The sequence below is a fragment of the Silurus meridionalis genome, chromosome 16 (assembly GCF_014805685.1).
Source record: "Silurus meridionalis isolate SWU-2019-XX chromosome 16, ASM1480568v1, whole genome shotgun sequence".
Taxonomy (NCBI): domain Eukaryota; kingdom Metazoa; phylum Chordata; class Actinopteri; order Siluriformes; family Siluridae; genus Silurus; species Silurus meridionalis.
This window is the reverse complement of record NC_060899.1, coordinates 9,464,541-9,480,267: the sequence shown is the minus strand read 5'-3', so window position 1 is coordinate 9,480,267 and position 15,727 is coordinate 9,464,541. Positions and strand designations below refer to the sequence as shown.

Below are 15,727 nucleotides of genomic sequence, written 5' to 3'. Positions count from 1 at the left end.
TTGCTATGTTTGTAAATTTGTTTTTTTTTTTTACTTCAGTTCAATTGTATATTTGGCCACACTGCAAAGCAAACGTTCAACAAGAACTGCTTGTATAACAAGAAATACCTGAGCTGCTATTTGTGGGTAAATGCCTTTTGCCTAAGGCTACCACTCCTCCAACCTTTCTCACTGACATGCTTTCTTTTTCGACACTTGATACTTTCTCAACGTCTATTTCTTTTTTTATTCTAAAAAAAAAGTCAGAAAAGAACAAGAAATCGAAGGGAATACATTATAGAATGTGGCGAGACAGGCGGTCTCTTTTCTTGTTAACTATTCTGTTTGCAAGAGGCCACGGGTTCCAGACATATTTCCAACCTCAGAACTGTACACTGCAGTGTGTTTGCCAGGTAAGCTACATGTCGAAAATAATTTTGTAGGTTGTGCAGTACTAAATGTAGCAACAGCTGTGTTACTGATTTAATTTTAGATATTCTCTATTGTGTGTCTGTAATCCTCACAGTGAACTGTCAAGTAGTAGCTGCTAAGCAGCAATGCATCAAATTTTTTATATAATGAGAATTGGTGTTCCCTTATAGAACACGGCTTGTTTAACAGGTGATTAATGTTTTCTTAGGGTTAGTTAAATACAATTTTACTTGACTAAATTTTCACATTTACATTTTTTTATTTTTTTTGCGACCACTTGCAGCTATAACTTGCCTACAGATGTCAGTTTTATATTTAGGACTCATGTTTGTACTGGTTTTATTATTTTTATCAGGGATCCCCAGGATGTGAGTATTGCAGGATCAGTAAAGGTGATGTTGAAACTACACTTGGCTTCACCGCTGCTGGTCTCTTTGCAGGTAGTTCAGACACACCTGAAACACATTTATTTGGAAAGTTTTCAGGCCAGTATTATTCTGTAGAAAAAATTGTGTGTAACAATTCTGTGTAACATTTCTAACGTATGTAGCGTTAGCAAAATGAAATTAATATAATGTTTCCCATAATTATGTGCAACTTTAAAAAGTCCTTGGAGAACTAGGATGGATAACATTTTAATATACTAATTTAGGCTAAAGGTTAAAGACAATTTAGAAATGTATGCAGATACTGGGAGAGAAGCTAATTGTATTTTTTTTTATGTATATTACAGGGATTTTTCAAAATGGGAATGAACTGTTAAAAATGTATAATATTATATTTGTATTTTGTGGGTAAAGTAAATGAACTCTTAATTTTTTTACATTTTAGTCCATGCCTGGTAAAAATAACTATATTGGCTAAAGCATATTTTAGACCAGGGGTGGCCAACCTGCGGCTCTTTGCCTGGTTTCATGCGGCTCTTACGTTCATATCGAAGTTTGTGTTTGTTTTTTTTAATGTGCGTGTTTGCTTCGCTTGAGTTATTTTTAAAACTTAAATGATCTTGCCCCAACTGGGAAACTTTGCGGTATTTTCCTCTCACGCACATGTGCATTTGACGAAAATACCGTATTTAACTCAAGTGAAGTGAACACGCACATAAAAAAAAAACACAAACATATGCAAATTGTTTACTTCAATTTTAAGTAAACAGTTTGTGTCAAGTTCGCTCTCAAAATGGCAGGAAAAATGCACAGAACGTTTTTAACAGAGTGGGAGAGGTTTTTTTTTTTTTTTTTTTTTGTTGAACGTAATGGCAAGTCATTCTGCATTATGTCAGGCGTCATTAGCGCATTTCAAATCTTCAGCGCCACTTCAGCTCACTCCATGCTAACATCATCCAGGAATTTCCAAAAGGGCCTGAACTTCACAAGCACAAGTTGGTCACTTTGAAAAGTCAGGCAGAAAAGCAGATACAGTTTTCCCCAAAATGTAGCTTTAAATTTGGCTTGGAAAATTTCATTTGGCTTGGAACATTGCACGGGCTAAAAAGCCATACAATGAAGGGGAGTTCGTTAAATAATGCCTCAGTGACGTTGTTGAAATCTTGTTTTCTGAAAAGGACAAACTAAAACGCATTGTATCAGACGTCCAACTGTCCCTCCACACTGTTGAACACAGAATATGGGACATTAACACGGCTATTGAATCACAGTTGCACATGTTACACATGAGCACACATGAACATCACCCACCCAGAGTGCAACTGTGCTATTGAATCACAGTTGCACTCTGGGTGGGTGATGTTCATGTGTGCTCATGTGTATGATGTGGCTCTTTGCGGTAACACAGTAAAAAATGGTCTCTGACTGGTTGGCCACCCCTGTTTTAGACCATGACAGAGTTGCATTAATTTCTTGCCAAGATTTTGTATTGATTAAGGGAGAGTTGGACCAGCACATCCCAAACATTGTCATTAGGGTTAAGTTCTGGACCTTGGATAGTGGCCAATCCATGTGTGGAAAAATGTCTTTTCATCAGGCTCCCTGAACTATTCTTTCACAATTTGAGCCTGATGAATCCTAACATTGTCATCTTGGAATATTGCCATCAGGGAAGAAGAAATCTAATTATGAAAAAACCCATTCAGTATATTTAGGTGGTCAGCTGACAAATCTTTGGGCACATTACAACTGCTGAACATAGACCTGGCCAAATTAAGCAAATCCAGATCATAACTCTTCCCCCACAAGATTGTATTTTAGGCACTTCATCCACCTCTCTACTTATTCTTATGCACCCATACCTCTGGAAAAGGGTAACTCTTGTTTTATCAGACCACATGACCTTTGTCCTTTGCCCCAAGTTCAATCTTTGTTTTCTAGAAACCACTTCCCAATGAGCCTCACTTTTGCACTGCGCATGTGGAATTTCTCTTACTTACTATTAAACATATCAATGAGTTCTACAGGTTTTTATTTTTTGTAATAGCATTTCTTTCTTGATGAACATAATGGCTCATAATATGTTGGACATTTCTCAATCTCATTTTAGTAGTTTCAGCAACCTCCTTAGTTATAAAATAATTATCCAATAGAATTAATTATCCTGTGGATATTTTTTATAGAATGGAAGGCTCTTACTGATTTTCTTAATTAAATTTAGGCAGTGTATATTTAACCTTACATATACAGGTAATCCTTGTCATTTCATATTTTCTTGCTGCACTGACATTTTACCTTGGGCCAGGTTGTATGCCATGGCTGTGTCATTCTTTTTTAGGTCTGCAAAATCCTGAGGTGTGCAAGCACTATGTACATGCTCCTCAGAATATCACCATTGAGTTTGTGGAAAGTCAAAACCCTAAATATGAGACTGTTGTTGTGTCATGGAGACCTAGTCAATATGGTAATAAGTGAATGGCAGCCAATCTTTAAATATTTATAAATGCTTACATATTCTGTTTGCTTTTACAAAATGTTTCTGTTCATGCTATTAATAATCAAATTTAAATACTATAACCTATATTCTATAATAATTATTTGTTACTCAGAGAGCTTTTTCTGTTAATGTGCTGCAGGTATTGCTTTTTTGCGTGGTTTCCAAGTTTCACTCCAGACTTTAGGTGGCACTCAGATCGCATGTCAGCTCTTCCTCCTTCAGAACAATATGTCACTCTCTGCTGTTCATGCTCAAAGGGTACAGCAAATCATGAACCAAATAAGCAGATAAAACACTAGATTTGTCCATTAAATGTGTATAGCAATAAACTTTCAAATCTATGCTTGTCTTTTAAATTTGTGAATAATAATAATTCTTAACTATTTTATGTGTTTTTTTACTTTCTGCCCTTCTTTTTTTGTGAAGGTATATTACTCAGATCCTTTTAGAGATCTCTCTCTGGGTACCCAGTATGCTGTGACTGTGATAGCTCTTCCTGTTCCTGAGATCTGGGAAAGATTTTATAATAGCAAATTGTTCGTCACACGCTGTATGAGTTCCTACACCTTGTCATTAACTGTCTGTGTAAACATATCTTCAGCTTTCAACTCTATCACATTTTACAAAAACTATAATTCTTTACTCACTTTTCTTGACATGTAAAAAAAAAAAATCTAATACTGACTGGAATCAATTTCAACTTTGGTCTACCTCTCTACAGCATGTCCTGAGAAAAATGGCTTGGAGAACTGCAAAACAGGTGTTTGTGTACATTTCTTACCACTTGAAAATATTTTACATTTTAGATAAAAAAAAATATGTATAGAAATAAATGTAATTTACTCTTTGTTGAACATTCATTTTTCAAGTGTAATCAAAGTGTAATGCATACTATTGTAGAGTTTATTGAGCATTGTGTATTTTTTTTTTCCTGTATTTATAGACTGGTATCCCACATATGTTGAAGTCCACCAGGAAAACAAAGATATTATTGTGACTTTTAATTTGGCACCTGAGACTTTGGGTATCAATCACTATTTTTCATCATGCTATGGAGGGGGCTCACGCAGCTCTGATATCATTCAACCAGTAATTATTATTATTATTAATATCATAACTTGTCATTCATTTCTGATAACACACTGCAAAAATGTAAACAAATAATTTATATATATATATATATATATATATATATATATATATATATATATATATATATATATATATATAATTATTTGTTTACATTTTTGCAGTGTGTTATCAGGAATGAACACTGGCGATCAAAATTAGAAAACAATTTATAAACAATTGAACAATTCTGAAATAATGTCATCTTTACTGCTCAACAGTTGACGTTTTTGTCCTGTCTATACCATGCTACCAGAACACCTTTTCCACAAATTAACTAAGGCATTTAAAAAAAAAAAAAAAAAAACATTATTTTGCAGAAAACACACTGATCAAAATTAGAGAACACTTTCAGATACCTCCCAGTTATTGGTGTTAATCTGGCACCTGGTGCTAATTTCCTTGATTTTCTGTCAACCCCTATTTAACTGCCAGCCTAACTTCCAGTTTCACTAACTCTGCAAGACGGTTTGCCGTTCTAAAGTTACTGAAAGCCTCCGGCAGCAGGTTGTCCAGATAAAGGCCAAAGGGATGACCCTATCAGCCATAGCAAGACAAGTTGGTCGTTTCAAATCTGTGATTTCAAGAATATTGACTCTTTACAACATCACAAACTCATTCAAGTGCGCCAAGAAGACTGGTCGTCCACGGAAGACAAATACAAGAGAGGACAGGATACTGCGGAGGATCTCAATGGGCAAACGTTTCCACACTGCAGCTGGAATTGCTCACCAGTTCAGCGCTGAACAGGGTAAGGATCTGTCTCGTCATACAGTGTCTCGACGATTAAGAGCATTTGGACTGAAAGCCCACTATGCAGTGACCAAACCTCTCATTAGCAGAAAGAATCAAAAGGCTAGACTAAGCATGTCATGTGGACAGAGGAGAACTGGTCCAAAGTTCACTTCAGTGATAAAAGCAAGTTAAATTTATTTGGGTCCGATGGGAAACATTATGTTCGGCGACAAACTGTAGAAAGACTGAACCCAAAGTGTGGAAAGAAGTCAGTGAAAAGTGGAAGAGGAAGTGTCATGGTTTGAGGCATGTTTTCTGCAGCAGGAGTTGGGCCTCTTATACAGCTACATGGCAGAGTGAATGCAAATGTTTATCAGAACCTTCTTCAACAACATATGGGTCCTTCCATGCGTTCATCACCCAATCAGCCCGCAGTGTTCATGCAGGACAACGCTCCATGTCACACAGCAAAACAGGTAAAGCAGTTCCTTGAAACTGAAAACATTGAAATAATGACATGGCCTGCCCAGAGTCCTGATCTCAACCCAATAGAGAACCTCTGGAAAATCCTTGGCGACAAAGTTATGGCTGAGAAACCCACTACAGTCACTGAACTGTGGAGGAGACTGGAAGAAGAGTGGACCATTTTACACCAGAGCAGTGTGAGAGACTAGTGCTGTCCTGTGGCCGCAGATGTGCTGAAGTCATTCAGAGCAGAGGCCTGTGCACTTCCTACTAATTGCTGACTGTTGTAACCTTCAGAAAATTTTGTTGTAATCTTTTTCCATGCTACAGTCATTGTTCTCTAATTTTAATCAGTGTGTTTTCTGAAAAATAATGTTTTTTTTTTTTAAAGCCTTAGTTATTTTGTGGAAAAGGTGTTCTGGTAGCATGTATAGCATATATATATTCAAAGAGTTTTATTTATATATATATATACAGTACAGACCAAAAGTTTGGACACACCTTCTCATTCAAAGAGTTTTCTTTATTTTCATGACTATGAAAATTGTAGAGTCACACTGAAGGCATCAAGGGCTTTTTGACCAAGAAGGAGAGTGATGGGGTGCTGTGCCAGATGACCTGGCCTCCACAGTCACCGGACCTGAACCCAATTGAGATGGTTTAGGGGTGAGCTGGACCGCAGAGTGAAGGCAAAAGGGCCAACAAGTGCCAAGCATCTCTCGGGGAACTCCTTCAAGACTGTTGGAAGACCATTTCAGGTGACTACCTCTTGAAGCTCATCAAGAGAATGCCAAGAGTGTGCAAAGCAGTAATCAAAGCAAAAGGTGGCTACTTTAAAGAACCTAGAATATGACATTTTCAGTTGTTTCACACTTTTTGTTATGTATATAATTCCATATATAATTCCACATGTGTTAATTCATAGTTTTGATGCCTTCAGTGTGAATCTACAATTTTCATAGTCATGAAAATAAAGAAAACTCTTTGAATGAGAAGGTGTGTCCAAACTTTTGGTCTGTACTGTGTGTATATATATATATATATATATATATATATATATATATATATATATATATATATATATATATATATACATACATACATACATACAGTGCCCTCCACAATTATTGGCACCCTGTTTAAGATGTGGTCGTGGACTTCAAAAATTCTCCTTTTTTAAACAACATAGAACCCAAATGCAAAAAAGAAAAATCCAACCTTTTATTTAAGTACATTACTTTGGTGGTAAAAAATCACACATTTAGGAAAAAAAAAAACTTGACATCATGTGTGCCACAATTATTGGCACCCTGATGTTAATACTTTGTACAACCTCCTTTTGCCAACAAGACAGCACTTAATCTCCTTCTATAACATTTCACAAGATTGGAGAACACAGAGAGGATTTTGACCATTCTTCTTTGCACAATCTTTCTAGATCATCCAGTGTCCTGGGTCCTCTCTTATGCACTCTTCTCTTTAGCTCGCCCCACAGGTTTTCGATTGGGTTGAGGTCTGGGGACTGAGATGGCCATGGGAGGACCTTGAGTTTGTGACTGCTGAACCACTTTTGTGTAGATTTTGCCACATGTTTTGGATCATTATCCTGCTGAAAGACCCAATGACGACCCATCTTCAGCTTTCTGGCAGAGGCCATCAGGTTTTATTTAAAATATCCTGGTACTTCAAAGCGTTCATAATGCCATGCACCCTAACAAGGTTCCCAGGGCCTTTGGAAGAGAAACAGGCACACAGCATCACAGATCCTCCACCATACTTCACGGTGGGCATGAGGTGCTTTTCGGCATACTCATCTTTTGTTTTACACCAGACCCACTTAGAGTGTTTGTTGCCAAAAAGCTCAATCTTAGTCTCATCTGACCAAAGCACACGATCCCAGTTGAAGTCCCAGTACCGCTTAGCAAACTCCAGGCGTTTATGTTTGTGAGTGTTAGTGAGAAAAGGCTTTTTCCTTGCATGCCTCCCAAACAGCTTGTTGGCATGTAGAGGCGTCTGATGGTTGTTTTGGAGACTCTGTGACCCCAAGATGCCACTCTTTGATGCAATTCTGTGACGGTGAGCTTGGGAAATTTTTTTACTTCTCTTACCATCCTCCTCACTGTGCGTTGTGGCAAGATAAACTTGGGACCTCTTCCAGCCTTGTTTGTCACTGTTCCAGTTGTTTTAAACTTCTTAATGATTCCTCTGACTGTAGATACCGGCAAGTTAAGGCGAGTGGCTATTTTCTTGTAGCCATTGCCTGACTTATGAAGGTCGACACACATCTGCCTTACTTGAATGGTGTGTTCTCTTGTCTTTGCCATGTTGACAAAAGAGAATTAGGCCTCTGTGTCACGTCATATTTATACCCCAGGGAAACAGGAAATTATGAATTACTAATTAAAAGTCCCTAGATACCCTGACCAACCTTAGCAACTACAGAAAAATATATAAAAAAAAAAAAAATTAAATTTTTCAGAGGAATTGTTAGGGGTGCCAATAATTGTGGGACACATGATTTCAATTTTTTTTTTTTTTTCTAAATGTATGATTTTTTTTTTTACCACCAAAGTTATGTACTTAAATGAAAGGTTGGATTTTTCTCTTTTTTTGCATTTGGGTTCTATGTTGTTTTTAAAAAAAGGAGAATTTTTAGAAGTCCACGACCACATCTTAAACAGGGGTGCCAATAATTGTGGAGGGCACTGTATACACAAAGTAGTTTTACCTTATTCAAATTAAGCTGAAAGGATTTAGTTTTAAATGTCTGCAGATATTATCAACTTATATCTTTTACTATTCTAACCGTAAATACATTCTTGCATTTCTGTATATAATTATTTTGAATTTATGGAGAATGAAAAACTTTTTTTTGGTTCACCTTTTAGGACCGCAGTGTTAACAGCACTCATCATATGTATCATTTGCTCAATCTCCACATGGAGATCAACTACACCTGTGAGGTGAGTCTTAAGTGAAATCAATATGAGTCAGGTGGGAGGTGGTAGCTTAGTGGTTAAAGCTTTGGATTTGGTTCTGAAGGTCATGAATTAAAATCCCTGCCACCTCAAGCTGCCTCTCCTGGGCACCTGAGCAAGGCCTTCAACCCCATATCTGGTCAGTTGTGTGAATGAGATCAATGTTAGTCGTTGTGGATAGGGCTTCTGCCAAATGTAAATGTACACATCTTATATATCCTTTTTACTTTTTTCAATATTATGTTGCACCCTGATACTACAACTGTTCTAATTTTCTTTTCCATTAATCTACATTAATTATTATTATTTATTAGGGATGCACCGAAATGAAAATTCTGGGCCGAAACCGAAAACGAGGAAAGCAAGGCTGAAAACCGAAACACCGAAAGAAATTATGCCAATTATTATTACCATTGCATTTATGTCTATGACTAATCTTACTAAAATCAAGGCATTTTAATTGCATAAATTAATATTAAAGTTTCAAAGAATAAATCAATTACAAATTATGAAAATATTTATTTATAGCACATTGCAACAATGCACAGGATAAAATAAATTAAAATTCAAACTTAAATGTTTAACTTAAATGCACACGTGTACATTAAATAATAATGTACAGGCCCTCTGGCCTGCTGAAAGGTTGTAAAATTAAATATGTTCTTTTATAAAAACAAAGTGCATTCAGAACAAGTGCAACTGCTTAAAGATACAACAATATTACTGGGAAACTTCTTGCCTTTTTAAAAATGTTCGCCACAGACGGAGTGCGCATGCTCGGAGGGGTTTTGCTTTTCTGTGCCGTGTTCCTCTGATATTTAGCATAGCGATCGGGATGTTTGGATTTCAGGTGATAAATTAAACCCGACGTGGAGAAAGTCTTTGCAGACGAAATTTCGGCATTACATGTTTTTCAAATCGCTATCTGTGGGTCTTTCTCAGATATACTGAAATACGTCCACACCGCACACATGTTGTTTCAGACATGCACGTGCGGGCCGCGGTTTCTGTTTGCGTCATCACAACAAACTGTTTCGGCCGCGTTTTTTTGGTGATCAAAGTCTTTCGGCCGAAAACCAAAAATGCACGTCAATGCACGTCAATTTTCGGTGGCCGAATATTCGGTGCATCCCTATTATTTATCATTAATCTACACCCAGTACTCCATAAAGTCAAAGTGAAAGCAGAATTCTTAAAATGTCTGTAAATTTATTAAAAAGAAAAAACTGAAATATCACATGTACCTAACTACTCAGACTCTTTACTCAGGACTTAATTAAAGCACCTTTGGCAGTAATTACAGCCTCAAGGATTTTTGGAAGTGATGCAACAAGCTTTGCACACCTGGATTTGGGAATTTTCTGCCATTTTTCAGTGCACATATTCTTAAGATGGGTCAGGTTGGATGGGGAACATTGGTGGACAGCCACTTCCAGGTCTCTTCAAAGATGTTCAATAGGGTTTAAGTCAGGGGTCTGGCCTGGCCAAACCTGTGTTGTTTTGGCTGTGTGCTTGGTTGTTCTCATTTTGGAATGTGAACTTTCAGCCCAATCTGAGGTCCTGAGTGCTAAGGGTTTTTATTGAGGATATCTTTGTACTTTGCTTCATTCAGTTTTCCCTTCACCCTGACCAGTCTCCCAGTTCCTGTTGCTTTTGCAAACTCCAAGCAAGCCATCATGTTCTTTACACTGATTCTACAGTCGTCTACTACAGATGGTCTTCCATCTTGCCACTCTGCCATGAAGCCCAGATAGGTGGAGGGTTGCTGTGATGGTTGTCCTTCTCGAACATTGTCCCATCTCAACACAAGATCTCCAGAGCTCATTTAGAGTGACCATCGGGTTCTTGGTCACCTTCTTTACTAAGGATCTTCTACCCAATTTGTTCAGTCATTCTCTTAGAAGAGTCTTGGTTGTGCCAAACTTATCCCATTTGAGAATTTGGAGGCCACTGTACTCAAGGGAATTCCCCAGATCTGTGCAGCAATCCTGTCACTGTGCTCTGCAGGCACTCCGTTTGACCTCATGGCTTGTGCTTGTTTTTTGCTGGAGGACTCCATTTAAGGTGTAGCGCATTTCAGCAATGATCAAGAGAATAAGAGGCCCCTAAGTGTTTTAGCAAAGGGTCTGAAAACTTTTTACATATACATACATACATACATACATACACACACACATGTATGTATGTATGTATGTATATATATATATCTCACATCACATGTACAGAACGCTTCATCGTTTCTTTCTGCTACATTTGCATACCTTTTTAGAATTCTGTTTTAACTTTGTCATTATGGGGGCTCAATGTAGGTTGATGAGGAAAAAAAAATCAACTTGAACGATTGTTCAACATAGCAAAATTGAAAATAGTGAAGGTGGTTTGAATACTTTTAAATGCACTGTATATGCACTGTCCTTTGTCACCTTGGCTTTTAAAGATTTATTGGAATGAAATACTAGAGTAATATTATAAGATAGGATAAGATTAAATAAGAATATAAGATATAATGCCTAAATTAGATTTTTTTTTTTCTTCTTCCTTACAACAATTCTGATGTGGTAGTTCTGTGTTGACATTCAATTTCAAATTTTATTTAGATTGCAGCAGATATTGTGGATGCTGTTAGGAAAACTTTCTTTGTTCAAGTACAGAACAGTGTAAAAGGTAAATATTTTTTGTGTAAATAACAATACTGAGCACTTATTCTGAACGCTTGTAGCAAAACTGAACAGGTGAAGGTTGGAAAAAACATTACCTGTCTTTTGTTGTTGTAGCCAGTCCACATCAAGGGTCATTTGGTGTGTCTAGTCTCTGAGATGCTTTTTCAAAAGCTCAAAACTAATCTCTTCTCTGATCTTCATAATCCATAATAAGGTTTGTCCACCTGCAGAGTGTGGAACACTGGATTTTTTTTTTTTTTTAACCATTTTTTGCAATGTTTTTACCATGTTTCAGAAAAACGAGATCAGCAACCAACCTGCAAAGTCACTGAGATCACAATTCCCTATTGCCACAATTCCCTATTGTCCTATTACACTGCCATATCACTGACTGGGTGAATGCACAAATAAATAGATGTAAAAGTGTTTCTAATAAAGTGGCTAATAAGTATGTTGTTGCTACAAATTGCCATTTGTCCTTTTCCTGTACTCTGTAAGTGAAAATAAAGACTGTACTGGAGAAAGATTTTGAAAAAACATTTGAAAACATCTGACTTTTACTCCTCAGAGCCTTTTTCCTTAGACAAGGAGAGTATTTCTTTAGCAGTACTGTTCTCTGTTCTACTAGCAGCATTCTTAGCAGTCATCGTTGCTATTCACTTGCAAAACAAAATGAAAAAAAAGGCAGCAAAGTGTCATATACCATCAGGTGACCAAATATCAACATTTTTAAGTACTTTATCTTTTAATTAAAATGAATATGCAAAATGACTGGAGTTTTCCTCTAATCTATGCATTCTTTTTTCTTAGACATAAATGATGCGTATTATGATGAATATACAGAGCATCATTTTATACCAGTATCCAACAGGACTAATCGCCCTCGACTCCTGATTTGCTACTCAAGCAGTGACTGTTCTGCCCATGTAAATGTTGTCTTACAATTGGCAACATTTGTGCAAAAGCATATGGCAACTGAGGTAAAATCAGCGTTAACAGTGTAAATATCTTGTTCTACATTTGAAACATTAAAAAGTAGTTTAATATGTGATGTGTTTATGTATGTATGCATATGTATGATATAATTGTGGTAAATTATCCATCAGGTATATTTGGATCTGTGGGATGCCTTAAGTGTGACTGAGGAAGGAGATTTGGGGTGGTACTGCAGGAAGATAAAGGAGAGCGACTTTGTGCTCATAATCTGCTCCAAAGGTCTCAACCAGAGACTCGATAACCAGAGAGAAGAAGAACTGGACCAAAGAACAAATACTTCTTTAGCCATTATTGCCATGATTGGAGAAGAGATATTCCATGCCAAATCTCTAAGCCAAGACCTTTCCAAATACATGACTGCCATTTTTGAGTATTCAAAGAGGTCAGACATTCCTACAATGTTAAATTTGGCCTCTCATTATACTTTTCCAAAGGATTTACCCCTGCTTTTCTCCCATCTACATGGAGTGGCTTTGCAGAAGCCTGGAGCTTACCTACTGATTGAAAACATCTCAGAAAATGGTTACTCTAAGCTCCCAGCTGGTGCAGCATTACTACTAGCTATTCAAGACGCACGGATACTAATCACTGGCTTGTAAACTCTCTGGCATAATAATATAACTTGAGAAAGGGTCATATGATTTACCTGCTCCTCTCATTGTATCAAAGTAACACTGATTGTCTTGTTACAATCTAGGAAGTGCTGCACCAGTGCTGTTGCTACATCTCAATTGTACATCTGCAACATGGTTATTATAACTTTATAATTTGTTGAGGACACAGGCAATGAGATGCCCTTGTAGACTCATTTTCTTATATTCAGGTAGTCTTTTATCAAATACTGTGGTTTAAGATAGTCTCTATTAAAATGTCTGTGTATTGTAGGACCAAATTCCACTGAACGATTAAAATGTTTTTCACTTGCAAAGTTATTCACTCTAATTTAAGCATTTGATTCAAACATTCCCATGACCTTTGCATTAAAAAAAAAAAAAAAAGATTATTAGAAGATTACTCCATGGTTCTATTTCTTCATTTTTTACCTTTTTTTCAAATCTATATGGGTAATTTATATATATATTTTTTTACATGTACAGTTTCTACTTGTCTTATTACCACTTGCATTGGTAATTCCATTCATTTCATTTCTCTTGTTGAAAGTTTGGCCAACTAAAAAAAAAAACCTAGTTCATCCATTTTGTTTATGAGCACCATTTACCGGTTTGTATGGTTTTATGGACTTATTGAGACTTAAAAATGGTGTTTAATTATGAATGTTCCTTCATTTTAATTTACATTTAAATTAAAGCTCTATTTAACCACAATATTATATATTTAAGCACAATTTTAAGTCCTTGTCTGTCCCTGAAAGTAAACTGACAAGTTTTTTAGAAATATTCTGAATATTCACTGGTCTGGAAGTGGTGAACAAACCCTTTCCCGGGCTGAGACAAGCTAGCTAGCTTCAGGGTTGGCCGACCTCTTCTCTCAGATGTCTAGCTTTTATTGAAAATGTATTTTTATGAATGTATTTTTTTGTCTGTTTGTTTTAATAACCTTTTTTTGGGACAAGGATTCCAGTCCCGGAAACAAGCAGGTTCTAGTTCCTGTGAAATTACACTGAATGCACAGGAAAAAAAAATAAATGTGTTAAGATTGTACTGAGAATGTTAGTAAGTATCTTTTGTTAATGTTGGATAAATAAACTGTTTAAATGTATTTTAGTTGTGTGACTTGTGAAAGATATAGACTTTATATATTAATAGAAGTTATTAAAGTCTATTTAATAAAACAAATAAGCAATGCTTACATAATTATAGGGAGTAATATACATTGATAAAACCAAATAAGTGAAAATCTCACACAATAATAATAAAAATAATCTACTAAGTAGTAATTGATAGGATTTACTTCATAATTTAATCAAATTTACTTTAAATACTTTAGATTACTTTAAATAAATCTGACTTAGAAATTAAATGTGTAGGTAGCTTTTACTTAATTTCTTTATGATCATTAAATATTAAGTAGATTTACCTGATAATGACAGGTGAGTTCTAATAGTACTAATATTAAAGCAGTAAAATTTAATATCTTTTGATGCAAATATGTAATGAGGAGGTTTTTTTTTATGTATGATCTTAAAGCTAGTGTACATCTGTTCTATAATAATTCTTGCTTTGGTTGTGCCTAGACAGATCAAAGATATAATTTTGTACACAAACATCATAAAGAGATTTCTGATGTTATTGAGAGAAACTAATGGGTACTGGGGTCTCATGTCTAAGTCAAGTAAAAATGAAAGTGATGAGTGCTCCATGTTTTTATCTTGATGATTATGTGAAGAATTTCTGCTGCCAAAACAAGTCGTCTTCTTTTTTGGCTTCAGCCATCAGGGGTCGCCACAGTGGGTCATCCGTCTCCACACCACACCACATCCATAAACTTTCTCCTTGGCCTTCCTCTTTTCCTCCATCCTCAGCATCTCCTACCGAAATACCCCATGTCCCTCCTCTACACATGTCCAAACCATCTCAATCATCCCTCTCTCAATTTGTCTCCAAAACGACCTACATGTACTGTCTCTCTAATAAACTAATTTCCAATCCTGTCCATCCTTGTCACTCCCAACGAAAACGTCAACATCTTCAGCTCTGCTACCTCCAGCTCCACCTTCGGTCTTTTACTCAATGCCACTGTCCCTAAACCATAGAACAATGCAAGTCAAGTAAAAATGAGAGCGATGAGTGCTCCATGTTTTTATCTTGATTATTATGTGAAGAATTTTCATTGATGTGTGGTTGGTAAAACTAATCAAGAAACTATTGACCATGGCGGGTCAGACACAACAGAATACCACCCCATTGGGTAATGGCATTGCCGAGAGGTTCATTAGGACTCTTAAAAGCATGATCATTAAAGCACTTAACAGTCTCTCACCACAGTATCTTCTTAATAAACTTCTGTACCATTATGATCCCCCATGCCAACTTAGATCAAAAGCTGCAGGCTATTTGTTTGTACCTCAAATAATGAAGACTACAGCAGGGGGCAACTCTTCCTCTTATAAAGCCCCACAGTATTGATACAGACTTCCAATTAGTGTTTGGGACTCAGACACACTCTCAGTGTTCGTGGTCGTGGATGAAAACATATTTATTTAGTCAAGCATTTTATTTATAGGTTTTTTCGTAGGTAAAGGAGCAGATCTGGAAGGATTATGGATATAGAGTGTTTGGTCAACCGGGATATTTGTATGCTGTCGTCGTCTCCTCTCTCTCTCACGCTCACGCATTTTTGTGACAATGGTGTGGTGGGCCGTCTCTTAACCCAGAGATCCATAATGTCTGTGTTACCTTCTGGCTCTCCTTTGTAGTTCTGCTGCCAAAACGAGTCGTCTTCTTTTTTTGGCTTCAGCCATTAGGGGTCGCCACAGTGGATCATCCGTCTCCACACCACACCACACCACGT

General features: G+C 36.6%; 1 protein-coding gene across 3 annotated transcripts; it reads left to right on the top strand.

Moving 5' to 3' along the window:
- Positions 1-143: 143 nt before the first annotated feature.
- LOC124398767 (interleukin-17 receptor D-like) lies at positions 144-13,967 on the top strand. Of its 3 annotated transcripts, none has more exons than XM_046869101.1 (12): positions 144-392; positions 767-851; positions 3,103-3,261; positions 3,434-3,552; positions 3,721-3,844; positions 4,016-4,054; positions 4,238-4,383; positions 8,511-8,585; positions 11,198-11,264; positions 11,889-11,969; positions 12,071-12,240; positions 12,367-13,967. In XM_046869101.1, the coding sequence occupies exons 1-12, from the start codon at positions 177-179 to the stop codon at positions 12,853-12,855; spliced, it is 1,770 nt and encodes a 589-aa protein (XP_046725057.1). In that variant the 5' UTR covers positions 144-176; the 3' UTR covers positions 12,856-13,967. The 3 variants fall into 3 exon arrangements, with proteins under 3 accessions (XP_046725057.1, XP_046725056.1, XP_046725058.1); XM_046869100.1 differs by having other exon boundaries at positions 11,829-11,969; XM_046869102.1 differs by lacking the exon at positions 11,889-11,969.
- Positions 13,968-15,727: the final 1,760 nt, after the last annotated feature.